The sequence below is a fragment of the Tamandua tetradactyla genome, chromosome 6 (assembly GCF_023851605.1).
Source record: "Tamandua tetradactyla isolate mTamTet1 chromosome 6, mTamTet1.pri, whole genome shotgun sequence".
In the NCBI taxonomy this organism is placed as follows: domain Eukaryota; kingdom Metazoa; phylum Chordata; class Mammalia; order Pilosa; family Myrmecophagidae; genus Tamandua; species Tamandua tetradactyla.
The window spans coordinates 61,319,929-61,347,730 of record NC_135332.1 but is presented as its reverse complement, the minus strand read 5'-3'; the positions used below and the strand labels follow the sequence as shown (position 1 = coordinate 61,347,730).

At 48.2% G+C, this 27,802-nt stretch overlaps 3 protein-coding genes across 3 annotated transcripts in view; 1 reads left to right on the top strand and 2 right to left on the bottom strand.

Moving 5' to 3' along the window:
- Window positions 1–586: 586 nt before the first annotated feature.
- Window positions 587–25,313, bottom strand: POLR2A (RNA polymerase II subunit A). Its single transcript, XM_077165808.1, has 29 exons — window positions 24,738–25,313; window positions 17,347–17,479; window positions 17,062–17,198; window positions 16,796–16,969; window positions 16,310–16,591; window positions 15,850–16,011; window positions 15,483–15,703; window positions 15,126–15,258; window positions 14,356–14,480; window positions 14,051–14,261; window positions 13,359–13,568; window positions 13,105–13,273; window positions 12,827–12,921; window positions 12,477–12,680; window positions 12,096–12,318; window positions 11,481–11,664; window positions 10,880–11,051; window positions 10,680–10,785; window positions 10,378–10,583; window positions 5,711–5,935; window positions 5,316–5,562; window positions 4,914–5,014; window positions 3,929–4,033; window positions 3,670–3,852; window positions 3,204–3,407; window positions 2,841–3,027; window positions 2,608–2,721; window positions 2,282–2,431; window positions 587–2,179 (listed from the first exon to the last, which is right to left on the bottom strand). Exons 1-29 carry the CDS (start codon window positions 24,828–24,830, stop codon window positions 1,023–1,025), a joined length of 5,913 nt encoding a protein of 1,970 aa, XP_077021923.1. The 5' UTR covers window positions 24,831–25,313; the 3' UTR covers window positions 587–1,022.
- Window positions 24,866–27,802, top strand: part of ZBTB4 (zinc finger and BTB domain containing 4) — a 17,274-nt gene continuing 14,337 nt past the window's right edge. Inside the window, exon 1 of the mRNA XM_077165811.1 lies at window positions 24,866–27,436. The gene's annotated coding sequence lies outside the window, so the exon portion shown is untranslated. The remainder of the gene's footprint in view (window positions 27,437–27,802) is intronic.
- SLC35G6 (solute carrier family 35 member G6) overlaps window positions 26,128–27,802 on the bottom strand; it is a 2,109-nt gene continuing 434 nt past the window's right edge. The window contains exon 2 of the mRNA XM_077165834.1: window positions 26,128–27,619. Coding sequence (XP_077021949.1) covers window positions 26,600–27,619 — 1,020 coding nt within the window. The 3' untranslated portion in view covers window positions 26,128–26,599. The remainder of the gene's footprint in view (window positions 27,620–27,802) is intronic.

Sequence of the window (27,802 nt, the reverse complement as noted above, 5' to 3'; positions counted from 1 at the left end):
CAGAGCACATAGAAAGTTGATATATTAGGAAGATGCTAATGAAAGAAAATATAAACTGACCAATTAAAAACAGCAATTGTCCTCAAATGCTTTAACCTTGGTTTTAAAATATATTACAGCATCCATTATCTTCTTATTGTTGGTTTGGGGCCAAAGTGAAACCTACATTTTCATTCACTTGTTAGAAGTGACTGAGAAATACGTCGAAAAAATACTAAAAGGCAATATGCCTCCTAGTGGTGGGATTAAGGGAGATTGTATTTCTGCTTCTGTATCACACCTTCTTTTGCTTTTCCAAATTCTGCATCACAATAAGCAGTCAAGTAAATTAAAAATCTGCTCATTCAATACTGCTTTAATATGAGCCGAAGCCCGTGGCTCTGGGACCACTACCAGCCAGCACAAGGAGAGGTTGTCTGGCACATAGCAGGGACAAAGAATTTGTTCAATGCCAGATCTATGGTCTGGTCTCATTTTCTGGCCTCGCCCAGCTGCCTTGGCAGGTCGGCTAAAGAACCGGAAGGGTGCAGAGGCCTGGGTATTTCTGCCTCCCCGGTGCCCCAATTAAACACATGATATATGTACATTTGGTCAAAATTAGTAAACTTTATTTCAACTTCAAAAAATAAAATAACAGACAAAGGCAGCTTTAGCGTTGTTCTTTCTGAAGATCAAATGTAACGACCCAGAACCAGAACTACCCCTAAGTTAAAATACCCTTTAGTCCCAGTCAAGCCACAGGTAAGGAAGAGTCCTCAACTTGGGGACAGGCATGGTGTGGGCAGGGTAGGAAAGAGAACACCACAGCTAGGGAGGTGGGTTCTAAGAAAGCACGATTAGAAAACAAGACAAAAAGCTCCATCAGAAATGGGATTCAGAACTTCAATGGGGAACTCTGCCACAAGGAGTTATACACACGGGCACTGGGCTGGGTAGTCACACAGGAGATGAGGGAGGCAAGGACAGTCAAGCCCCCTAGACACCCTTCTCCCTCGCCAGCCGCTGCTGTGCCCTGCTCACCCTCAGTTCTCCTCATCACTGTCATCCGGGCTGATGGCCGGACTGGTGAGGCTGTAGGTGGGGCTGGTAGGTGAGTAGCCAGGAGAAGTGGGAGAGTAGGTAGAACCTTTGGGGGAAGTGGGAGAATAGGTGGGGCTGGTGGGTGAGTACTTAGGGGAAGTGGGAGAGTAGGTGGGGCTGGTGGGTGAGTACTTGGGGGAGGTTGGGGTATAGACAGGAGAGGTGGGTGAGTAAGTAGGAGACGTCGGTGAGTATTTTGGTGTGGTTGGTGAATAGGTGGGGCTGGTAGGTGAGTACTTGGGAGAAGTGGGTGAATATTTGGGGCTGGTAGGCGAGTATTTGGGAGACGTAGGGGTGTACTCTGGTGAACTGGGGCTGTAGGAAGGACTGGTTGGGGTGTACTTCGGTGAGGTAGGGCTATAGCTAGGAGAACTTGGGCTATAGCTGGGAGAACTTGGGGTATAGGTTGGAGACTGGGGTGTGTATCGTGGGCTTGAAGGGGAATAGCTCGGAGAAGTTGGAGAATAACTGGGTGAAGTTGGGGAGTAGCTCGGAGAGGTAGGGCTGTAGTTCGGGCTGGTTGGTGTGTAGTTGGGACTAGTAGGTGAGTAGCTGGGTGATGTTGGGCTGTAACTGGGCGATGTCGGCGTATAATTGGGACTGGTTGGAGAATAGTTAGGACTGGTGGGTGAGTAACTTGGGGAAGTTGGCGAGTAGCTTGGAGATGTAGGTGAATAGCTTGGAGAGGTCGGTGAATAGCTGGGTGAAGTAGGAGAATAGCTGGGTGAAGTTGGCGAGTAACTGGGAGATGTTGGTGAATAGCTGGGAGAGGTTGGTGAGTAGCTAGGAGAGGTTGGTGAGTAACTGGGTGATGTTGGTGAATAGCTCGGGGAAGTTGGAGAATAGCTGGGAGAGGTTGGAGAGTAACTGGGAGAGGTCGGGGAGTAGCTGGGAGAGGTTGGAGAATAACTGGGAGATGTCGGGGAGTAACTGGGTGATGTGGGGCTATAGTTGGGACTGGTTGGAGAATAGGATGGAGAGGTTGGGGAGTAGGACGGTGAAGTGGGGGAGTAAGAAGGACTCTGAGGAGTATAGCCCCCAGGGGAACGGGGCTCATAAGCAGGTGATGTCGGTGAGTAGCTGGGAGACATAGCACCACCTGGGAGGAGAAAGACAACAAAGGAGTTAAGTGATGGAGAGGCTCATCCAAAAGGAATCATCAAGAAAGAAATGACCTTGGTCCCTTGCAGATAGAACTCACCTGGTGAGGGGATATACGGACTTGAGGGGCCTGGGGAGCCTGGGGAGCCCGGAGTGGGAGACCAGGCAGGGGAATAACCCGGGCTGAAGCCGCTGGCATCTGAAGCAGCACTGGGAGAGAAGCCAGCTGCTCCTGGGGTCATTCCACTCCCTGCCAAATGAGAGAAACAGGTTAATACCAAAGCTTGAGCCTAACCCAACTCTCCAGTACCCTTTCCTAGCTCTCCACACCCACTAGCATCCCTACCATGGCTGCTCTTTAAGATCCCAGCTCACCCTCCCTCTGAACCATCAAAAAGGCTCTTTTATCTGGGTCAGGTTACTCACCAACACTGGGGGACCAGGCACCATAGGCTGGGGTTGCACCCTGATTCCAGGGCGTCATAGCAGGAGAAATTCCTCCCATGGGACTGGGTGCTGAGCCGAAGAACATGCCGGTGGCTGCAAGGAGGCATAAAGTACTTATGAGGAGGGGTACTTAGGTGGTGGTGCCACCCCATTCAGGGCCTGTTTCACCCTCTCCCGGACCCAGCCAGGTTCCAGCAGAAGCTCATACTCACGTCCAGCAGCCCCCAGGCCAGGAATGTTGGTGGGGATCTCCATGCCATACTTGCACTTCTCTGCATCCAGCAGGAGATCAAAGCAGCCAGTGCCCGCTGGAGCCAGCTGGCCCAGCATGATGTTCTCGGACACACCCTTCATGGGGTCACTCTCCCCGTGTGCGGCTGCTTCCATAAGCACATCCACCTGAATAACCACGGGGGAGGCACAGGCCCCATCAGACCCCCTTGTGAAGGCCCCAGGGCCATTCACCAAGAGCCCTGAGGCCACTGCACACTCACACTCTGGGAGACCCTTCTTCCCCCAGCACCCCCTCCCTTCCCTTCTTTCTCTTTCCATCCTGTCAGAAGTTCAGCCTTTACCGTTTCCTCAAAGGAACACTTCATGAGTGGTCCAGTGTCCTGACGGTTGACTCCATGTCGGGTGATGGCCATCAAGTGGCCGCGACAGGTCATGGTATCACACAGGAGGGCCAAGTGCCGGTAATTGACGTAGGAGCCGTCGAAGGAGATGACATGGTATAGCTCCCGCTCCAGGGCCTTCCGCACGGCTTCGATGCCCAGCACCTGGTGGGAACGGGGTGGGGGCGAGGAGGGGTGGGAGGTGGTTTAGGACCACAAAGTTCTGTTCTCCCTGCTCCTGCCACCACCCAGACCAACCAAAAAAGGTCGGGAGTTGGGGACTGTTGACGTAAAGTGTATTCAGGCATAAAAACAAACCAGCAAGAAAAGCCTATAAATGGAGACTATGGAATGCAATTGCTGCCTGGGGCCCCAGGAGCCAGAGAGGCCCAAGAAGGAGCAGAGTGACACGGCCGAGGGGACCCACCGTGAAGATCTCCACGATGTCGTTGGACGTGGTGCGCACAGGGTCTACGTCCTTCTCGCTCAGCACCCGCATCAAGCTCACCCCATCTGTCTCCAGGATCCACTCCTGCAGGGCCTTGAACTCCCCGTCCTCCGTGATGATGATCTTCTTCTTATTGTCCGTCTGTGGCAAGTGCATGTACACCTGGAGGGAGACGGGGAGCTCAGGGGCAGAGGTGGGGGTGGGCGTGGGCAGGGGCTTCAGGGAGAGAATGGCTGACCTTGCTGATCTGCTCGATGCCCTGCAGGGTCATATCTGTCAGCATGTTGGACTCAATGCAGCGGAGGAAAACATCATCATCCATTTTGTCTACCACCTCTTCCTCCTGCAACGAGAGAAAATCCTCTGGTCCCTTCCCAGGCTCTCCACCCCAAACCACAGCTCCAAAATGACTCAGGCCCACAGACTCTGCCCTCTTCAGATCCTGTGAGATTATTTTTTACCATGTTTTAAAAGTAATGTTAACAGAAACCTAAGAGAAGGCACCCATGATCCCACCATCCTAACCGACTTTGTCTGTCACAGTCCTGCCAGCACCTGGCCCTGTGCAGACGTGCATGTCAGTGGCCTTAACGAGCACACAGCATCCTTCTGTGGTGATTCTGGAACTTAACCAAGTACTTTTTCAGGGCACTTCTGTCTTGACAACCATTTCTTTTAATGGATGCATACTGCATTCCATCTGATAGATGGGAATTTTCCAAACTGTTCTACAGTCCAGTAGTTAACAGGTTCTGAGTTTTTGTTATTAGTGAACCAGGTGCCCACATTTGCTGAAGTTTTAGGAGCCAGGCCACAGAATGGGCATTTCCAGGGTCCTGTCACCCCTACTGTCACACCACCATCCCTCCCTCCTGTTCAACCTGTCCCCAACGCTGTTCCTGCCTTATGGCTGAGAGTGGTTCTACCTTAGGACCAACAAGCTGCAGGAACCTCAGGGCAGGAGGGAAGCAAGGGACAGAGCTGCGGGAACATGCCCCTACTTCAACACTAATTGTTTCATCTATTTGGCCACTGCTTCAGATTTCAAAGACTTCTGTTACTAAGGATTTTGAAAATCATTACTTTCTCCCAACCCCACTTCCTGTATTCAGTGGGTGTCACTGACCCCTCAAGGGTGCTTTCATTTTAATGTCTTTGGTCACTAAGAAGTTCTAATAATTTCCTATGTTTGACATGTCAGTTTCTTCTAGGGTCCCACTTACCTCTTGCATCTTATTTTCATCACTGTTCATGATGCGGATACGGAGCACAAGCTTCTCTGCATTATCATCATTGAAGATGCAATTCAAGTCATCACCAAAACCTGGCGGGGACGAGAACAGACCATGAGAAAGACTGCATGTGACAGGTCTTAGCTCCCTACTGCTGCTCACTTTCAGCTCTCCCTTTACAAGGGCTCTCCTTTGGCTTCTCTCCTTCTCATAGAAGCCTCTGGAATGAGTGAAGTGAAACACTTAAGTGGGACACTGGCAATGGTCCCAGACAACAGATGCCTTGGCAGAGCAGAACTGGTACCCAGAAGGGGTGAGGGTGGGTGGCTCTTTCAGAACTAGAAGACAGTAACGATGGCAGAGGTAGGAGCCCAGGAAGGACTCTGGCCTCACCAGCATTGATCTTTTCAGCAATCTGTTCCATGGTCAGTTTCCGGTCAGTCATGTGCTTCCGGTCCAACTCTACACGCAAGAGCCAGGGTGAGATCCGGGCCACATCAAAGTCAGGCATCTCATAATAGACATTCACCCATTCCTGATCCTCAGCCACCACTGTGCTCTGGGGGTTGGGATCATAGTAGATGGCTGTGTTGGCTGTCACTTTCCTCAGTGTTGTGTGTTCCAGGCGGCACAGAATGTCCTGGGAAGGAAGAGGGACTGATGATGACACAGGCATCTATCTGGTGACTCCAAAGTCCTCTTTAAACTCCCCTAAATGCCAAACCTTTTCTTCAGGGGGAAAAAATCATCTTTTCCTCTGCCAAGAGGCCTACCACCCCAAACTCTACCTTGGCTCTCTCAGCATCTCGAGCAGACTGGCCCAGCAGGAAGACAGTAAGAGAGGGTGTCTTTGGCTTCTTGGAAATGTTGATGAGCTCCTTAAGCCGGGGTACACCCAGAGTCACGTTCTTGGCAGACACACCGGCATAGTGGAAGGTGTTCAAGGTCATCTGGGTGGCAGGTTCTCCTAGAGACTGTGCAGCCAACGCTCCCACCATTTCCCCAGGATGGGCCTAAGGAGGAAGGAAAGCTAGCATCAGAAAAAGAAAGCCCTCACTTCTGTTGAATCAGAGGCAGCAGATCAGACTATTCTCTAATCTTAAAGAACATCAAGCAGTTGAGCTCAGAAAAGACAGAGAGACTTAAAGAACAGGAGTCGTATTTGATCATTGGCTGTGCCAGTCAGAGCTTCAATTTACAGAACACTATTTAGCACCTGTTGTGCTGCACTTACAAAAACGACTCTTTACTATCTAAAATCCAAACTTCTAAAAGTATCCTGAAACTACAGGGGAAATATTCATCTTCTACAGTTTCCTAGACAGGACGCTTCCTTAATGAATTATTATTTTTTAGGTGCATGGTTCCAGAACTGAACATGGGTCTCCCACATGGCAGGCAAGCATTCTACCACTGAACCATCCATGCATCCAATGCATTAATTTTAAATAAAAAAATTATTGCACGCTGTTAAGGCTTCCCTTTTAAATACAATTGTATAGTACTGCGCCTTTCCTGACTGGCTTCTTTCACTTAGTAACAAGCATTTAAGGTTTATCCATATTTTTTGTGGCTTAATAGCTCACTACTTTTTTGTAGCTGAATATTTCCTTGTACAGATGCACACTGTTTATCTATTCATCAATGGACGGACATGATTCCACTGCATGGCCTACGAAAGGTACTGCTATAAACATTTGTTTAAAGGTCTTTGCGTGGACGTAAATTTTCAAATTTCTTGGGTACGTACCTAGAAATGGCAGTGCTGGGTCATATGTTAACTATATATTTAACATTTTGAAGGACTGCCAAACCATTTTCCAAAGCAGTTGCACTATTGTCATGAGCAATGTATGAGAGTTTCAATTTCTCTAAATCCTCATCAACTACTTGTTATTGTTTTAATTTTAGCCATCCTAGAGGGTGTGAGGTGGTCTCATTGTGGCTTTGATTTGAATTTCCCTAATGGTTAATAATGTGGAACATCTTTTCATATGCTTATTACTGGCCACTTGTAACATCTTCTTGAGAAATGTCAATTCAAATCCTTTGACAATTTTTAACTGGGTTACCTTTAAAAAATTTTTTTAAATATTTTTTGTGTGAAATTTTGTAGAAAAAAATTTCAAAGTACACTTTAACAAGTAGTTGTAGAACAGATTTCAAAATTTGGTATGGGTTATAGTTCCACAATTTAAGGTTTCTTCTTTCTAGCTGCTCTAAGACACTGGAGACTAAAAAGAAACATCAATACAATGATTTAGTAGTCATACTCATTTGTTAAATCCTAAGTTCTCTGTTATAACTCACCCTTCTCCTTTGAGCCTTCTCCCAAACATCAGGAATATTTGGACTATGCCCATTAGCTTTTTCATGTTGAAAACGGGTGTCGAGAATATGTGAGTGGGGGATGGAACTGGATGATATTTTTTGGATAGACTGGCACCTCTATTTTCTTTTTGTTACTGAGTTGTAATAGTTATTTATAAATTCTGGATACAATTCCCTTTTCAAATATGTGATTCAAAAATATATTCTTCGTTTGAAATCTCTAAGCCATTGACACTTTATTTTGTCAAAAAAAATGTTTTTGCATGAGGAAGAACAAAGAATGTCAATACTGAAGGGTGTTGAAAATAGATGGTAATTCGTATTTTAAAACTTTAACTTACGTGCGAGATTAAAGCAAAAAATGTTTATTTGACACAAAATTTATATTTTGACTAGTGCATTTCCTAATATAACTTATGTGGACAGTTTAATTGAACACCGTAAGTACATGGAACCTTCAGTAGGGCATGAGATTTTATAGGTTTGTCCAGAGTGATGCCCCGATAAATCCCAGAGTGATTTGAACAGTAAGTATTTGCCAAGTCCCCTTAGGGGAATGGCGAGAAAGGGGAAAAATTCAACTTTCCCATGTGGAGAATTCCTGATATCTCACAAGCAGTGGGGACAACCAAAGCAACAGACTGAGCCCTCAATCTTGGGGTTTGTTCATATGAAACTTATCTCTGCAAAGGATAGACTAAGCCTACTTAAAATTAGGCCTAAGAGACACCCCCAGAGGACCTCTTTTATTGCTCAGATGTGGCCTCTCTCAACCAACATGACAAGCAAACTCACTGCCCTCCCCCATCTACGTGGGACATGACTCCCAGGGGTGTAAACCTTCCTGGCAACATGGGACAGAAATTCTAGAATGAGCTGGGACTCAGCATCAAGGGATTGAGAAAACCTTCTCGACCAAAAGGGGGAAGAGAGAAATGAGACAAAATAAAGCATCAGTGGCTGAGAGATTTCAGAGCCAAGAGGTTATCCTGGAGGTTATTCTTATGCATTATACAGATATCACCTTTTTAGTTAGGGTATATTGGAGAGGCTGGAGGGAAGTGCCTGAAAATGTAGAGCTGTGTTCCAGTAGTCATGTTTCTTGAAGACAATTGTATAATGATATAGCTTTCACAAAGTGGCTGTGTGATTGTGAAAACCTTATGTCTGATGTTCTTTTATCTACTTTATGAACAGATGAGTAAAACATATGGATTAAAAATAAATAAATAATAGGGGGAACAAATGTTGAAATAAATTTAGTAGATCAAAATGCTAGCGTTCAATGAAAGGGAGTGGTAAGGGGTATAGAAAAAAACAGGAAACAAAGGCGAAAATATATTGGGTAGATGAAAATAGTAGCAGTCAATGAGAGGGAGGGTTAAGGGGTATGGTATGTATGAGCTTTTTTCTTCTTATTTCTTTCTATGAATTGATGCCAATGTTCTAAGAAATGATCATGGTGATGAATATACAACTATGTGATGATATTGTGAGTTATTGATTATATACCAAGAATGGAATGATCATATGGTAGGAATGTTCATGTTTGTTTATGTTTTAAAAAATTTTTTAAATTTCAAAAAAAGTATGTGCTTGTACATTGTTTTATCAATAAAAATTTTTTTAAATATAAAAAAACCCCAAACGTGTATATATATATACATATATATATATATATATATGTATATATATATATTTCTTGGGTAGTGCAACAGTGGTTCAGTGGCAGAATTCTCACCTGCCATGCCAGAGATCGGGTTCAATTCCCGGAGCCTGCCCATGTAGAAAAAATAAAATAAAATAATAATAGTAATAATTTTATATATATATATATATATATATATATATATATATATTCATTCACCAATTCTGTGGGTTGTCTTTCCACTTTCTTGATGGTACCCTCAGAAGCACAGATGTTTGACTTTTAAAAATTAAAATCCCATTTATCTATTTTTTTCTCTTGTTGCTTGTGTTTTTAATGTCAGAGCTAAGAAACCATTGCCTAATCCAAGTCATGAAGATAAAGATCTAAGCCTCATTCTAAGAGTTTTATTTTTTAGCTCTTATCATTTCAGTCTTTGATCTATTTTAAGATAATTTTTGTATATGGTTTAATTTCCTTGCATGTTCCAGCACCATTTGTTGAAAAGACTGTTCTTTCCCATTGAATGGTCTTGGCTTCGTTATGCCAGGTCATTTACAGTCAAGTGATCATAAAAGTGAAGTTTTATTTCTGAACTCTCAATTCTATAACATTAATTAATGTATATCCTTAGGCCAGTACCACATTGTCTCGATTACTGTAGCTTTATAGTAAGTTTTGAAATTGGGAAATATGGAAAACTTTGTTCCTCTTTTCCAATATGGTTTCGACTATTCTATTCCCTGAAATTCCATACGAATTGTAGGATGTGTTCCTCCATTTCTGCAAAAAAATCCTATCGGGACGTTGATAGGGGTTACAATTCAATCTATAAATGGCTTTGGGTAGTATTATCATCTTAATTTTAAGTGTTCCGATTCATGAACACAGGATGTCTTTTCATTTATTCGGTTTCTCTTTCACTTCTTTCACCTACGTTTTATAGTCTCAGTGTACAATTCATGTGCCTTCTTGGTTAAATTTATTTCTAGGTATTTTATTCTCCTAATGCATTTTTAATTATTTAATTTATAAAACTTGATTTACAAATGTATTTAGAGGCATCCCTTTAGTTAATTATCGCTTTTCTATTCTTCCATTATACTTTAAAATCCTCAAAAGCAGTGATAGTATATTCCAGTATCTGCAAATCTCTTTCCTACTTACTCTCTCCAATTCCCCACTTCCAGCTAAAATAAAATTCTACACACAACAGGAATTAATAAAGAACAATGGTCCTATTTCAAATCCGCAATATGGAACAGTCTTCTCTCCAAGTCTGTTTCTACCTCCACTATCTGGATCATTATGAAACTATATGGTATAGAGGTAGAACACACCCAACCCAGGGCTGGGCAGTCTCTCGGAGAGTGTGAGCTCTCAGAGGATGGCAGGCAGGGATGGGCTGTTCTAGGAGTCTAAAAAAACCAACAGGTAAAGGGAGAAACACAAGGTGGAGGAAAGGACTGTGCTCACAATGGCTTGGTTGAACTTGGACTCGATCTCCCCAAGCAGCCAGTCGAAGGCCTCTCCACTGAGCCGAAACTCCTCCGCCATGCGGCGGGAGCACAGTGTGGATCGCAGGTGGATGTTGAAGAGCAGCGTGGCGTTCTCCTGAGCTTGCCGGCTTAGCGGGTCATCCCCATTCACGATCACCAGCTTCTTGCTCAATTCCTTGACTCCTGGGGGCCAAATGAGGGGTGTGAGGAAACTGTTAGGACAGGGCCCAGCAGGCTCCACCCCAGCCTGACCTAGAGCCTACCTAAGCAGGTACTCACCTTCTACCACCTTGATGGGATGTAGGTCAGAGGGAAGGCGAGGATTGATGTGGAAGATTTTCTGAGCATTCCAGATCATGCGTAGCAGGTTGCAGGGGAGAACAACCTGGGGAGGACAGATTAGAGGGAAGATGAGGAGTTGGGGGACAGTCACACAGCAGCAATATGTCTCCAGGCCAGCATGTCCTGCCCACACACACCTTGCTGTCACCAGTTGGGAAGATGACCCTTAGCACTTCCCGATCCTCACGCATGCGCTCAAACTCACGCTCCAGCTCATTCTGTATGTGCGCGTTGCTTAGCACATCCTTCACCAAATCCTCCTGCAGAGTGCGCCGCAGAGCTCTCTCATTGGTATAATCGAAGCGGAACCTGTAGGGAGCAGGTGGGGGTAGTCAGCGGGGAAAGATGGGTTCTGGGGTCTCACCCTCCACAGAGCCTGGTGAGGCCCCCAAAGTGACACAGCCCACAGGGTCAAGGCTTTGGGGACAAAAGTATAAGGTTCAGGCTCAGGAACCATACAGTGAATGGGATACATACCCATTCACTGAGCACATAACTGCCCCTTTGGGCTTGCTTTTTGCCATCACCAGGGACAGAGTGGGGGTGGGCCTCTACTGTAACCCCCTTTCCACCTGACCGCCCATCTCATAGCTGTTTTCAGAGGGGTGGGAAGATAATTTGAAAGATAAGGTTCACCACAACACATATTTCAGGCCATCTCTTCAGGTTGGAGGGTAACCCTACAACTCAGGCCCTGAGCCCCAGGAATGAGAACCACCGGCCTGCCCATCTCCTCACTTCTTCTCAAAAGCCTTGTTGGAAGGTTTAAGGGTAGCCAGGTTCTGAAACTCAACGCTCTCGCCAGCCAGGCCGTCCTCGCCATAGCGCAGCTGCACCACCTGGTTGATGGAATTGCGCACGGTCGCATCATATTTCACCATCACTGACTCCATGGACTTAATCAGCCGCCGCTGGATGTAACCTGCGGGGGGTGGTTGATGGTGGAACCCAAGGCAAGAAAAGGATACCAAAGTCCCAAGACTCTCCCCTCTTGGGACAAGTGCTTGCCAGCCAATCTGGGGACTTAACATATCTGACCCCTAGAAGAGTCAGCTCTCTGGGGGCTAGTAGCCTCCCAATCCCCCTGAGGATTTTCAATGAATGCCACGTTCACCACTAGTGGGACCCCGGACCCCGGCGAGTCCCCTGGGACCCGCTCCTCCTCCCCCAATCCCCCAAGCCAAGCTCAGCATCATGGAATGACACACGGCAGTGGGAACAAGGGCGTTCATCACCTCTCTGGGACTAAAGACCACCAGCCTGAGACACATACTCCCACCCTCCCTAACCCCCACCAAGCCCCCAGAGGTTTCTCAACCCTTAGAAGGACCTTGCATCTGAAGAAGGCCTCACCAGTCTCAGCAGTCTTGACAGCCGTGTCGATGAGCCCCTCACGACCCCCCATAGCATGAAAAAAGAATTCGGTGGGTGTGAGGCCAGCCAGGTAGGAGTTCTCCACAAATCCACGGCTCTCAGGCCCATAGTCATCCTTGATGAAGTGAGGCAGAGTCCGGTGCTTGAATCCAAATGGGATCCGTTTGCCTTCCACATTCTGCTGCCCAACGACAGCAATGACCTGAAAAAGAGGAAAGAGTGCTGAATTTAACTCCCTTTCCCTTAAAAGTAAGATTCAACATTCTTTCCCAACTCCCCCACCCCGACACATACACACACCTTCCTCCCTCCTCCCAACCTTCAGTGTGGCCCCACACGTGGAAAGACAAGGCTCCCCACCTGGGAGATGTTGATCTTGGAGCCTTTTGCTCCGGACACGACCATAGACTTAAAGTTGTTGTATTCGGATAGGGATTTCTGGGCAGAGGAGCCAGTCTTGTCTCGGGCATCATTGAGAATGCGGTTCACCTGGTTCTCAAAAGTCTGACGCAGAGTGTTTCCCGGGGTGGGCTCCAGCTCGTTATTATGAGCCTTCTCAATGACCTGGGGTTATAAAGGAGGAAGCAGAGTTCTCAGTGAGACATAACCCCCTACCTGACCTCTTCCCCTCTAACCCTTACAACCCCTTTGGTCTTGCTGATGTGAAAGTCAAAGTCCTGGAGAGCCTCCTACTCAGCCTTTCTGCTCACCTCTATCACATCCTGTTTGGCCTTCTTAATAGTGTTCTGAATGTCCTGGTAAGTCTTAGAATCAGCAATGGAGTCCCCAATGCCAATGGTATGACCTGGAGATAAGGAGATGTATCAGCAACACCCCCTCTGGACTCCAAACAGGGATGGAATCATAGCCCAGGGAGTAGACGGAGGGACAGTGAACCCAAGAAGGAAAGAGAAATAGACAGAAGATGACCAGAAGGAAGTGGAAGAGAAGAGATTCACAGAGGGCATGGCAGAGCCCCCAAGCTTACCCTCAATGAGGAGCCAGTTGTTAATGACAGTTTGAATGTTGGAGTAGAAGAGGCGAGTGGTGTCATGACCCATCTCGAGGTAAGAGATGTGGACGAGGGAGCCAGCTGATGTGCCCAAAGACTTCTTACACAGGATGCCCATGATCAGCTCCCCATTCTCTACCACCACCTGGGGACAGAGCACCCACTCAAGGTCCTTGTTCTGGCCCGTATATCCAAATCCTGCCCCCATGTATCCAGAAGCCAAGCACCACCTTGGTGTCCCCAGGAGAGATGTGCTTGTAAGGGCCACTGTCCTCATCATCGGGATGGGTGCTGTGGGTCCGGATACAGTTGATGTGGCCTGGTATGATGAGGGAGAAGATCTGCTTGCCTGTCCACAGGGGCCGGGGCTTTAGGATGGCAGGCTGGGGAACCTTCCCATCCCACGTGGACAGAAACATCAGGAGGTTCATCACTTCACCCTGTGAGAGGGAGACGGGAAGTCAGATCCACAGGTCTCGCGTCTCAGAACTGTGAGGGGCGGTACCTACCTAAGGGGGAAAACCAGATTTTTGAGGCAAAGAGACATCAGGAAGAGTGCTTTCCAAACGTTTAATAAAAAATTCATTGAAGTGGTGGGTTACCTTTTTTTTGTTTTGGGGGGAGGCTACTTTTAGAATTAGCCAACACATGAAAATAAAAATAATTCAATAAGAAAATTTCAACAAGATCACTTTTACTTCACAGATAACACCTGTAAGTTTTAGAACTATGTGAAATTTTAAAGAATTCAGTGAGGTGCTTGAACCACACTTGTCTTGGTCTCAGATCTTTCCTTCCACTTCACCAGGTGTAGCAGTCATCAGCTCAATGCAGACTGGGCAAAACCTCACAGCCCCCCATCATCTCCTTGCCACCCTGAAGGCCACTGCACAGGCCCGGGCTCAGCTCCAGGGTCACACACCCGCTCCAGGAAGACATCTCTCTTGGTGAACTTGCGCACAGCGGTAAGCGTGTCCTGCACAATGCCCATTACGGGCCGGTTGCTCTGAGGGGTGACGATCATGCGGGGCACCATGGCAAGCTCCTGGATCTCAGCCCGGGTCTCCAGGGACTGCGGCAGGTGCAAGTTCATCTCATCTCCATCAAAGTCTGCATTGTATGGAGTTGTCACACTTGTTAAAGAGAGAAAAAGTCAGAATGAAATCTTGAGGAGTGGCCCACCCCAGACCACGATCCCGGCCTGCTTCCCGCAGGTGTGGGACTGACCTAAGGTTCAAGCGAAAAGTGGACCAGGGCAGGATGCGCACCCTGTGCCCCATCATGGACATTTTGTGAAGAGTGGGCTGCCGGTTGAAGATGACAATGTCCCCATCGCACATGTGACGCTCCACCTAGAGGGTGAGGGACAGAGGGCTCAGCAAAGGCCCACGGGAAGGATGAAAGGACAAGAGCCCTCAAGTGCTTTATAGGTGGAACGTAAGCTCCTGTGGTATTATTTCACCTTAAACACTAGTCCAATGTCCCTTTTGGGCCTGGCCCTGAGCGAGATACCAGGTTATCAGACGAGTAAGATGTAGCAGCCAACAGCTTCAAGGAACTCAATTTGGGGGTAAACCAAGGGAGCCTCTGAATACGAAGATTTCTGCTCTGTTCCGCCACAGGGCCCCTCTTTTGTGCTATATATACCTTTCATGCTGTCTTTGGTTGTATGCTACCTCTACCCTGGACACCAATGGCAGACAACAAGTATCCTTATAAAACAAGAGCCATAAAAATAAATAAATAAATAAATAAAACATAAGCCATGGTGGTGATGGTGGCACAAAATTGTGACTATTGTTAACATCATTGAACTGTATACTTCAGAGGCGTGAAAACAGGAGTGTTATAGTATAGATGGTACCCCAATAAAATAAATAAAGACAGCAAACCTGGATCCTAATGCCCAGGTCAGGTTCACAAATCCCACACCGGCCTGCCCCCATCCCAGAGAGCTTCCTGCCCTGAGGGTTGGAGGCCCTGGTCTGGCAACATACCTTGTAGCCAGTCTGCAGGTGAAGGTCACTGGGCTTGGGGTGGAAGCGCAGGTCTATGCGGTCACCATTGTCTCGGATGATGTACTTGGCCCCTGGGTACTGGCTGTTCCCCCTGCGCACCAGTTCCTGGAGTCTGGGGAGGAAAGAGGTACAATGAATAGAGCTCCTCCCCCTAAACTCTTGCTCCCAAGCCCCAAGAGAAAGCCTGAACTTCCAAATGTCTATCTTTCCACTGTCTCACTCTGAACCCACTCCCCAAAGTGGGGAGAGCACCACTGGTGTCCTATTTTGAAGCCTCGCCACTGCGGCTGAGTCTGCCCTGACTACTCCAAGGCAGGGCTTCTGAACAGAGCGCACCTGTCGATGTTGAAAGGGGTGACGATCTCTGCAAAGGTCATGTTGGCGGCAATGGAACGGGGCACGCCAACCTGGTCAATGGAGAGGTTGGGGTCGGGAGTGATGACAGTACGGGCTGAGAAGTCCACTCGCTTGCCCATCAGGTTCCCTCGCACCCGGCCTTCCTTGCCCTTTAACCGCTGTTTCAAGGACTTGAGGGGACGCCCAGACTTCTGCATGGCCTGTGAGGACACACGGGGCGGGGGCGCCACCCAGCAGTCAGCACTGGCCTCTCTTCCAGAGCCAAGGCCTCCCTCATGCCAGCACCCCACGCTGGCTCGACTCCACTCTACTCCCCAACTCAGGGGCAGGGTATACGTGGACTCACACGAGGCAAGCCAGGCAGCTCATTGTCTACCATTGTGGCCACATGGAACTGAAGGAGCTTCACATCCTCTGCGATGACATGGGCCGCCGCACCATTCTGCTCATTTCGCCGGAGCTGATTGTTGATCTTCACAATGTCAGCCAGTTTGTGGGTCAGGTCATCCTGAGGTAGGGAATCATTATCCTCACAACAGCAGCAACCATTACCAAGTACTTGACACCAGACCCATCTTTTGCCCCTTCCTGGGAGGCAGATCTTTTCACTTTCATTTTACAGCTAAGGAAGCAACTTCATGACCTTTAACCATGTTAAGGGCGTTGCTGAATGTCACATGGCTGGTAAGAGGCAAGGTCAGCTCAGACCCAGGGCGCCTGTGCAGCTCTCAGGGCACTTCCCACTCTACTTCCTGCACTCCCACACCCAGCCACCCAGCTAAGAGCAGCGAGCTGAAGCCACTGACCTGGTTACGAGCAGAGCCCTGCATCACAACAGCAGGCCGCACAGAGAGGGGAGGCACAGGCAGCACGGTGACGATCATCCACTCAGGCCGGGCAAAGCGGGGCTCCATGCCCAGCACAAAGCACTCCTCATCAGAAATGCGTTTAAAGATCTCATGCACTCGCTCAGGACTCAGAAGGATCTTCTTCTCCTGAGAGTCCTCGTTGACATGCTTCCATTCTGCATACAGTTCCAGGCCCGAGCGTCGGATTCTGGGCTGGTAGCGCCCACAGCCCCCATGGCCCTTCCATGGAAAGAGGAACCATCAGAGAGAGACCAGAAGTGGATCATCCTTGTCCACACCAGGCCAGCCCCTCCAGCTACTCTATTTCTTTCCAGTTCCCGTTTCTTCTGTCACCTCCTTTCACTCTTCCCTCCAGGTCTCTGACCATTTCCTGACCACCATCGGTTCCCCACCTCCCAGCAGTCTCCACCAGCCCCAGCTAACCTTTTCTTTGGTCAAATCCTCATCGCCCTCAGGCTGCTCCACACCGAATTTGTTGTCCATCTCCTCCCCGCCCTCACAGATATTTTTGCCCTTGCAAAGGTCATAGACGTGTGTGAGCCTCTTCTTCGGCTGCCCCTTGGACTTAGCCAGGATGTCCTTGATCTTTGGGTTGTTCTAAGAATACAGCAGAGGAAGGTCAGTTGGGCCTGCCCCCTTCCCTACTGCTGAGCAGCCCCTCTCCCCAGGCCAGGGTCCCTGCCACTCACAGAGTCCACAAGCAGTTTGGAGCAGAAGAAGCAGACGCAGCGCAGAACTTTCATTGTCTTCACCAGGAAGCCCACGTGAAACACAGGCTTGGCCAGCTCAATGTGACCAAAGTGGCCAGGACACTCCGTCATGTTTCCTGGGGAGCACATACCAAGCATCCTCCCTTCCAGCTCCACAGACCTCAGAGGCCAGGGCTTCAGGTGGCTGCCCTCGGCCCTGTTTTCTGTACAGACCCACACTTCTCACTGTACCCCCAGGATTCCACACGGGTCATGTACACTTACCTGCACATGTTTGGCAGCGGCCAGTCCGCTCAATCACCCCTTGTCTGGGATCCATCAGCCCCCCAAGCTTGGGGCGGCCTCCCTCAGTGGTCTCTGGGTATTTAATACCTCCCTCTGTCACAGACATTCGCTTCTGTGGAAAAGAAAGGCCAATGACAACTAAATGAGATTCCTGGTTTCCAGCTGTCATAGCCCTGTATTGAGGTCTGAGAAAACTCCAAACTACCTCAAGAAAAACTAGCCAAGTTTAGCCAGGGTGAGGAGAATGAGGGATCAGTGTGTATCCCTCTGGAAATGTTAACACTGAAAAGCACAGACCAAAAGGTTTCCCAGTCACTGTCGGCTAGGGAAGATCAGGCCGGGCTCCATACAAACAACCTTGTTCTAGGACTTGAACCCCTAGACATTCCTTTGGGTTGAATTCTAGGCAATTCATATCATACGATTTAATCATAAAGTTTCATGGAGGAAGGGTGGGGGGGTTGGGCAATGCCTTGTTTCTTCCCTAAAGTTAAAATCAATCCCACAAATCTTGAGTCCTGGCAGAAACTTCCTTGTCCCTGTACCCTCTTTCCGCCCATGGCAGCCCAGGGGTCGCAACTCCAGACATGTCAATTCTAACTTTGGCTCCTGATGAGGAACAAGGCACCCACAGATACAGTCATGACCTTTCGTCCCCCTCCTTTGCAAGGGCCTGATCTGCCTGAACCCTTCCATGTCCAGCCAGAGATTTTACTATAGGACGGGTACTTGGAAGAGAGGTCAATGGGACTGATTTGGAGCAAAAGTAAACCCGGGCCCTCCTGAGATGAAGACAGAGCCAAGGGCTGGAATCTTGAGAAAGGTGGAACCAGAACTTGGGGGAACCAATTCAGTGAAGGAAAAGGGGAGACAGAGTACTCGGAACTGGATGTGTGCTGGAGAAGCAGTTTCTGCCCTAGGCTAGAGGTTGGTAGAAGTAACCTTTAGCTCCTTTCTCTCACTGAAAACTAAGGGTTTTTTTTAATTAGCTAGGCCATGGTCCACTAAACTCCCAGAGTGGAGAACTTAGAAAACTAAATAAAAGCTTCCACTCAGGTATCAACTTCATGCCAGGTGCCAAACACCCTTATGTACTTTATGCCTCTAACTTAACCACTAACCTCTTAGGAATGTAGTTTTATTTTCTAGACCTGAGAAACCTGAGGCTGCGTGCAGTGACTTGCCCAGGACTTCGATCGGAAGGAGCGGCAGAAGTTAAACCCAATCCACTCTAGCCCCAAAGCACATGTTCATCCCACTTTACCACACTGCAGCACAAATAACTACTTAAACTCTAGACAATTTAATACCGTCATGGAGCTGAGCAAGTTCTAGCTGATTTTCACTCTTATCTTCAAACTAAATTATAAAGCAAGCACTCAATTTTTCAGATTACCACAAAATTGCCTGGCCCAAAGTCAAGCAGCTACAAAGTGGTGGAGCCAGAATTTGAACCCAGGTCTGTTGGTTTTGCCTGGGCATTCTCTCCACTAGGTCACGCAGAAAAAACAGACAAAAGTGAATTCATGCATATGCACAGCTGCCTTCCTCAAAGTTGCATCTTCTTTCATTACCATCCCATAACTGGAACCACTCCTGAGGGTCAATGAGCTCCCCCCACTCAGCCTGGTGCCCCTCAAGTGTATGGGATACACTGTATATGAGCAACTTCCTTGAGGCTCTCCCTTTACTCCCATGCTACAGCTCTGTCTTCCTATTTCATTGGCTGCCTCATCTTAGACCCCTTCCTAGACTCTCTGGCCACGGCTGCGCCTTAAACTCTCCCTAGGGGCTTGGTTCTCTACACTTCTCATCCTTCCCTAGATCCTGTCCACAGCACTATCTTTGATGACTCCCAGTCTTTTCCTCCAGGCCTCACCTTTCTTCTGGACTCTGGAGGCCAAATTTAAGTATCTGCTAACCTACTTGTAGCTATCCCAGAGATAACTCAAATTCAACATGTCTAAAAGCAAACTCCTTTCTGCACAAAAACCTGTCCTTTTCCTTTAGATCCCACTTCAGGTGGTGACACTCAAGAAACTTAAACTTACCCTTCCTTACTCTCAAGCATAAAACAGGTGAAACAGCCTAGGCTTTGGAATTAGACCCTTGGCTTGGAATTCTGACTCTATCATTTATGAACCATGTCACCATCAGGGACTTAATTAGCCTTCTTGAGCCCAGGACACGCAGGTGTTCAATAAGCGACAGCTATGTGATAATCTTCCAAGCACCGGTCATTTTTATCTCCTAAATATTCCTTCACCATCCCTGTAACTACTGCCCTAGTTCTGGCCTTTCCTCTGTAGCCAACATGAGTGCTTTCTTATGGGGCCACCAGACTTTTTCTCTCCAATCCACTCCACAAACAAGGTGCTGCTTCTAAAGTGGAAATCTAATTATCCGTGCCCTCCTGTCCTCACAGCGAGGTCCAAACTCAGAAAGACAACTCACAAAAAGTGTTTCCCTGAGACTTCACACCATCCAGTCTCCCGTATAACCCAGCACCATTCGCAATGCACTCCTCTTGGTCTCTGTACACATGTTACTGCCTCTGCCAGGAGTATCCTTCTCCACCAGGCAAACTCCTGTTTCAAGGGTGGGCTCGGGCACTGCTTCTTCTCAAAGTCCATCCATGCCCCCCCCCCATGCTGTCACGGTCCTTTTGAGATTGGACAAGGGGGTACCCGGACAGAAAACATGCATGCCTGGTTAATGGGAAGGACGATCCCTTCACAATAAATTAACAAACTGTCATGTTGGATCATATGCAAAGTATGTTGGTCCCCAACTCTGGACCCTTTCTGCCTATAGGATAAAGGTCAGGCTCCTGAGTGGGTAGCTGGTCATAGTTTAGGTCCTCTTCCTGGGAATGCCTCTGTCTAGAACATAAAGCCTGAGGTAGATTCTCAATAAATACTCATCTCTCTCTTCTGTCTTTAGCAAAGCATTCACAATCCTTACAATTAGGTCTCCACCCACTTTCACAGCTTTATTTAATACCACAATCTCTGGTCCTCCACATTTATGCTCCAACTACAAGAGATTTCTCAAAATTGCTTTTGCCTCACATGTCCCCTTTTGAGTAATTCTCCATTTACTTTTTAAGACCCAGCTCAGACGTCACCTCTTTGTAAAGTTTCCTTAACTTGTCGTAGCTCTATCAATGTCCTAGCAAGGTTCTTAGCCCAACTCCCTTTAATTACATGTTTACACATCTGTCTTTTCCACTGGGCTGCAATCCTTAAGGGCAAGGAGCATTTTTTTTATCTTTTCATCCTCAGGGCCTAGCACAGTACCCAGCACATGGTAGGGGCTGAGTAAATATTTGTCTCATATATAGGAAATACCTCACTAGATTATAAATAATTTGAAGGCAGAGATATTCTTTGTATTCACCAGTGTAGCTCATACTCTACCTAAAAGACTACATTATTGGTTTAAATCCTTCTTGGAATAAGTTAGTGTATAAATTAAGTTATGCATTCATGTAGGCTGTCAATAATTGGTTTGTTGTAAAGAACCGGGGTCAATTCCTTCAAATGTAATCAAGCACCCCACTCCCCTTGACTCTGTACAAGCTTTGCATAAAGTCCCAGCAACAGCCTTTCTTGCTTCCTTTTCCCAATGCCTGGAGGCAGCCGAAACCACCTTATAACAGTAAAATCTATTCTGTTTCACAAACCGATTCCAAGAGCCCTCTTGTACACTCCTGCTCCAAGACCTTTGGAGAATATTCCAAGCATAAATACCACCTGTTCCACAAGAGGTTCTTACCCAGCCATCCTCTTATCCTCAAAGAAGAACTGTTATTTTATTTCCTGAAAACACATGAACAATGCAGAACAAAATCAAAGCCCCCATACTCTTATACTTCAGAGATGACCCCTGTAAAGTTTTGTGAACAGCCTTCCACATTTCTTAAATACACAAATATGTTCTCATTTTTACATAAATGAGACAACTCATTCTGCATATGACTTGTTTTCATTTAATTTGCAGATTCTCAAACTTTATCAGTTCACAGTACCCTCAGCTTCTAAATAACTTTTTCACAGCACTCCTTAGGCCAAAAAAAAAATACTTGAGATCCACTTATTAAGTTACTAGATCCAAACAACTTAAGTATTTATGAGCTAACAACTTAGTAGTCATTTGAAAAACTAATATACATAAATTGAAAGAAAAAAGTTTAATTCCTTTCTCAGATAATCAAATTACTTCCTAAAGGCACCTTGGAATCACACTGGACAGCATCACCCTTACTTCTATTTCTGTGAGATAAGCAACTTATAAAGTCCCAGCTTCACAAAGGCATGACGTCATCAAAAGAGCTTTAGCGCCATCTAATGTTGAAATGGAACTACCTCAACAGTAGTTCCAGGACATAAGACAAAAAGTAGCTGTGTTCCTCAAGAAAATTTAAAACTTTTCATGTGCCTCTGGAATTTGCTGCAGTGCCTCAGGGGCCCTCAGAACCCAGTTTAGGACCAGCAGGTTTAACCTATTAGGGCGGTCTTGTTCTACTGTAAGAACAGACTCTGAATTACTCAAGAAGGTTCCTGTTAATGTTTAGGTTGCTTATGATTGTCATCTTCAAATGTTTCAACAAAAATCCTTCTATATATGTGTGTGTGTGTGTGCGCACACGCACTTGTCCAACTATTTCACTCATTTATTTGACTAATTTTCATCATGTGCCTAACATGTGCCAGACAGTATCTAAGGGGCTAAGGGAACAGAGGTGTATAATACAGACAAGGTCCCTCATGAAACGTACATTCTCACAAAGGTACAAGAAGCAGAAAAGCCAATCTTTTCAGGTAGCAATAAGCTATGAGAGAAAATAAAGCAGAGAACAGAGGATAGAGTGCAGGAGGTGCTATTTTAAACAGGGTGATCAGAAAGTGTTGATATAGTGTGCTATTTGAACAAGAACATGCTGACATGAAGGAGGTCTGGGCAACGTTGTTCCAGCAGGGAACGGTGAGTAATAAAGTCCTTGAGGCAGGAATGAGCTTGCAGTGTTGGAGGAAGGAGTCGGGCAGTGTGGCCCAAGAACAGTAGAGAAGAGACTGGTAATGAGAGGCAAGCAGGGGCCAGGTCACCCAGGAACCTCAGAGACCTCACTAAGGAGTCTGGATTTTGTTCTAAATCTAAGGAACAGGGAAACCTTTGGAGAGAACTCCACGCAGGGCAGGAACATACTGAAAAAAATCTCTCCAGCTTTTCTGCAACATGCAGGTAGGCCAAATGGGGGGTTAGGGCTGCTGCAGCAGTCCCTGGAAAGGATGGTGGTGGGATGAAAGACAGTGGAACATAGTAGTTGAAATAGAGGTGGGGATAAATGGCTGGAATCCAAATATATTGGGAAAAGATTGAAGATGTTGAGAGAGGAGGCTGTGGGAAAGAGAAGAATCAAGGCCAGCTTTGAGGTTCTGGGCCTGAGCAATTACAGGAAGGTAGAGCCAGGTAAGGCTGGGGGAGAGCTGGGGAGACATGCACACTTTAGGTGGGAAATTGAGAGTTGCTATTTAAGGACAAATTCTTATTTAAGGACAAATTCTTAGAAGTGCAAATGCTATGCCTATTCTGAATATGAACATGCCTACTAAAAGATTGATAAAATTGCCAGACTGTCCTCCAGAAAGGTGCTAACCACTTATCCTCCTAAACAATGTATAAGCATGCCTATTTCCCATTATTTTTGCCAACAGAGAAAAATCAGGTAAGGAAAAAAATAATATTTTAAAGTGCATTTCTTTGGTAATTAGTAAACTGAATTTTTTTATTGGCCATTTGTATTTCTATGAACTGCCTATTTATATCCTCATCCATTTTTTAGCAGATGTGTGCTTTTCTTACTGATCTGTAAGTATTTCTTTGTACATTAAGATATCTAACTGGTATGTCACATTGCAAATGTTTCCCAATTTGCTTTTTAGCTTTGTCCGTGGTGTTTTTGGTAAACACGTGGCTCTTATTTTTATGTGGTGAAATCAACCTTGCCCTTTCTCATAAGTAAAATGCTTAGCTCAGTGCCCAGCAATAGTAGGCACTCAATAAAATTTACCTATAATTCATTCATTATTATACAGAGTCTCTGCCCCTGGTGTCAGGCCTCCAAAACTTTCTATTTTTTCTAGTGCTTTTAAGGATTTTTTTTTTTTTTTTAAAGATTTAAACCTTAACTCCATCTGGAACTCATTATGTAGTATGGTGTGAGGTCAGGACATCCTAACTCCTGACACAACTTTCACCCAGCTGAGTCCTCTGGCCCATCAAAATTGTCTCTATTCCCAACAAAGCCCTTTAACTTCATTTTCCCCAGCCAACTGGCTCCCTCCACAAAGGACTCAGTCCAAGCCACCAAGAGCTCTCCCCTAGTACTACCCTCCTTCTCCGTCACTCTCAGCTTTCATTCTTACCCCTGCCACATCAGTTCTTCAGAAAAACAGTATTTTTTTAATGTAAATTTGATACCACTCCCCTGTTTGCAATTCCCCAATAATTTCTTACTGAAAATAAAACATTACCGTCCTCCCTAACCTGCCCCTTCCCCTTTCTCTAGCCTATTCTCTAACCCTCGCCCTCACACTCACTCAGCCCCAGCTACACTGGTTGCCTTTTCCTCGCAGGAACAAGCCGACTCCATTCCTCCCTCAGGCCCTTTGCACTTGCTGTTCCCTCTGCCTGAAAAGCTTTTGTCGTAGAATCCATGCCCTAGATGACTGCTTCTCATCATTTGGGTATTGTCACCTCCTCAGTTGGGCCTTCCCTGACACCACCCCATCTGAAGAGGCTCCATCTCCATGATTCTCTTTGTGCAATTACCCATTTCATTTTACTCAAGCACTCGCCATCAAGTGAATTATCTTGTCCATTCGGTTACTCATGTTTATTGTCTGCCCAGCCCCTTCCCACAGAAAGTAGCCTCTAGCAAGCAGGGTCCTTGTCTGTCTGGCTCAGCTCTGTGTCCGCAGCGTCTGTTGTGGCCATCACAAAACAGATGCTCAATTAATAACTGCAGAAGGGGAAGGAAAAGAACCCGGGGCTCGGCTTCCTATGCAAACTCGCGAAGGCTCCCTAGGATTAGCCTGCTCTCGTTCCACGTTGACAACTCTGAGGTGTGAAACGGGTCATCCTCTCTCCTTCCTTTTCATCCTCCACGCTGAGGCCATCCCATCCTCTTTTGAAAGCTTTAGAAAACGTCCCCAAAACTGAACTCCAGGAGGCCGCGAGGCTGGGACCGGCTAAGCTGGGAACCCATCGCGTCACGGTCCCGCTGCCAGAAGCACGGAGTTCCCGCAGCCCCTGCCAAGCCCCGCCCGCGGCGCGCGCAGGAGGAGTGGGAGGGCCGAGGCGCTTACCAGTTCATCCGGACTGAGGACTCCGAACTGCACCCTCTTGATGGTGCGCAGCGGGCATGCGCTGTCCCCGGAGGGGGGGCCGCCCCCGTGCATCGCCGAGGCAGGCGCGCTGCGCAGGCGCAAACCTCCCTACAAAAAGGCTGCGCCGCCTCCACCTAGTCGCTCAGACCCCGTCCGGGCAGCCACCGAGAAGGACCTCCCCGAGAAGGGAGGAAAAAGCCGGAGGAGGGAGAGGTGGGGGAGGGAAGGAGGCGGGGAAACGAAAAGGAGCGAAAGGAGGGCTTCTTCCCCTTCCCGGAGATTTTTCGTCTCCCAAAAAGGAAAAAAAAAAGAAGGGGAAAGGAAAAGGTTTTGGGGGAAGGAAGAAGAAAAAGGGTAACGAAAAAATAAGTAACCGGGCTCCTGAACGGCAGAGGTTACGGCAGTTTGTCTCTCCCCCTTCCGGGAGCCGCCTTCTTCTCCAACCGCCCCGGCCGCGCTCTCGGCGCTTCTGAGGAGCGAACTGCCCCAATGACGCCCTTTATAGATTCGCCCTAGCATCCCCGCCCCTTCCTTTCCCGCCCTCCCTTGCGCTACGGGGACGACTGCGCCGGCCTGCACGGGGCGCGCGTTTGTGTCGTTGATCACCTCTTCCCGGCTCCCTTGTTGGGTAACCTTTTGTAATGACGGAGGGGAGAGGAATTTTTTAATCCTGCCGTGTCCCCTGTTGCCCCCTTCTGCCCTGAGGTTTAAGGCTGGAAGGACCAAGGGTAAATTTAGGCCGGTTTTATTATAGTTTGGAGTGTGGTTTCACCTTCAGAAAATAATATACCCCCCCCGCTGGAAAATGGTCTATTCTGCGAATCCGTAATGAAGGGGGCGGGGCCGGTCGGGTCCTCTCCGGCGGATTCCCGCGGGGGGAGTACTGGGGGCTGTTCTTGGTCATGAATATGCAGTCTCTCGCTGAATATGCATGAAGATACCAAGATGGCGAGGCCAACTGCTTGTCCGGAAATAGCCGATATTTGTCGAGCGGCCTCCGGGGATGGGTGGGCATCTTCTGGCCTCTAATGGAGCACTGTCCGGAGCCTTGGTCCTGGATGCCAGGCCTGAGCCGCTCGAAGAGGCTTCTCCTCGGAAACCTGTTACGGAAGGAGGCCGGCCGCTGTCCGGGAGGAGATCACGGGACCACGACTATCCGGGAAAAGCAGATTAACCATGGGGCGGGATACGAAAGTCCTGGGGGATTCAGGGTCAAGGAATCTGAATATTAGTAAATCCTCCCCCTTCTGAAATATTTCACAAATAAGATTTGGGGGTGGGAAGTAGAGGACCCCAAGGGATTCTCCAATAAGAGCGGTATGGGACTCCCACTCTCCCTCCAAAGCAAAAATGACACTAACTACAGAGCTACTTTCAGAGTGATCCTTATTTGATGTCAGTGTCACATCAGCACCCCAACGAGGGGAGGCATAACCACGAGGAATTGAAACTGTCCCTTGGGGGGGGGGGGGAAGGCATGCTCCCCTCCCCCAGTGCAGCTGCCTGGCTCTGTTTACCTAAACTCCCCAAACTCTCCAGCATCCCTGTGTTGCTGAGGGACATATTCCCCATGGCCCATGCCCTGCTCTGCTTCGTCTCACAAAGTCTCAGCCCTTTTGACCTCCTCCTCAGACCCTTGCCCCTTAGTTGTTCCCTTTAGGCTTGTTCCAGGTCCCCCAGGTATTCCCTCTTCATCAAGTCCCCAAGTCACCCTTTGACTCTGAGGGGTGTCCCTCTTCCACATCAGTTCTTTTTCAGTCCCTTGTTCTCCCATATAGGACCTGCAGTCTCTCCTTCTATTTATCCCAGCCCCCCCAACCCCCAGGCTCTCCAGTGTGATCTCACTCCCCCTCCTCCACCTGGCCCTCCCTCTCACAGCCGAGGTTCTGGGCCGTGATGATGGCAATGCTGCCTAACACAACCCCCGCCCCCATGATGTCAGAAGGCGCCACAGTCTCATAGAGCACGTAGTACTGCAGTATCAGGGCCACCAGCACCTCAGAGTGCAGGACAGCACACACCAGGGCTGGGTGGACCTTGGTGACTGCATAGCTCACGCACACAAAGGAGACCAGGGCGAGGATCCCCACTGCCCCCACACAGCTCCAAGTCAGAGGGTCGTTGGGCAGCACTGGGGTCTGCAGCACAAAAAGCCCTGGTACAGAAGCCAGCAGCCCCACCAAGCCAAACAGGAAGGCCACTGTCGGTAGACAGGAGGGGAAATCCAGGGAGCGATACACCAAAAGCCCCAGGGACAGGGACAGGCCGCCCAGGAAAGCCAGCACATAACCCAGGGTGGTGTAGAGGCCCGTCGTGCCCTCCTGCAGCGTCCCTAACCCAGGTCCTACAATGATGATTAGTCCCAGGGTGCTGCCCAACAGGCCACACCAGTCATAACCACTGAGACCCTGGCTCTCAAGGCAGAGGGCGAGGAGAGCAGAGCAGACGGTGGAAGAGCCTTTGCGCACGGTGGCAGCATTGCCGGCAGGCACCACCTGAACCGCACTGTAAGCGCATCCAACGCTGAGGACGTTGAGCAGGGCGTGGAGGCAGGCCCGGCCCCGGACATCAGGAGGTCCCAATAGTGGGTCACCACGCAGTTTAAGTAGCAGGCCAATGGGGAGATGGAAGAGGCATCGACAGATGAGCAGCTCCAGCGAGGGCAAGTGGGAAGCCTGGTAAGCCATACGCGAGAAGGGGCCCACGAAGCCGGCGGGCAGGCCCCCACCCAGCAAGGCCACAAGTAGGCCCTTGGTGGCATCGGAGGGCCGGAAGCGCTGGTTTGAAGGGAGGCTGGACGGAGTGGAAGGCGGTGATGGCTGGGTGAAGTCCGGCAGGTTGAAGTAGGGGTGACTGCCAGCCTGTTAGGGAGAAGGGGGCTCAGGCGTGAGGGCAGCCACAGCTGCCTCAGGTCAGGGCAGATGCCAGGCTGGGGTCTGGGACCCTGTGGTACAAGAGGTGGAGAGGCTTTCTCACTGAGGAACTCTTGGGAGCTAGAAAGGGCCTGAAAGATGCATGAGGTGGTACAATGTGGGCCTAAAGCC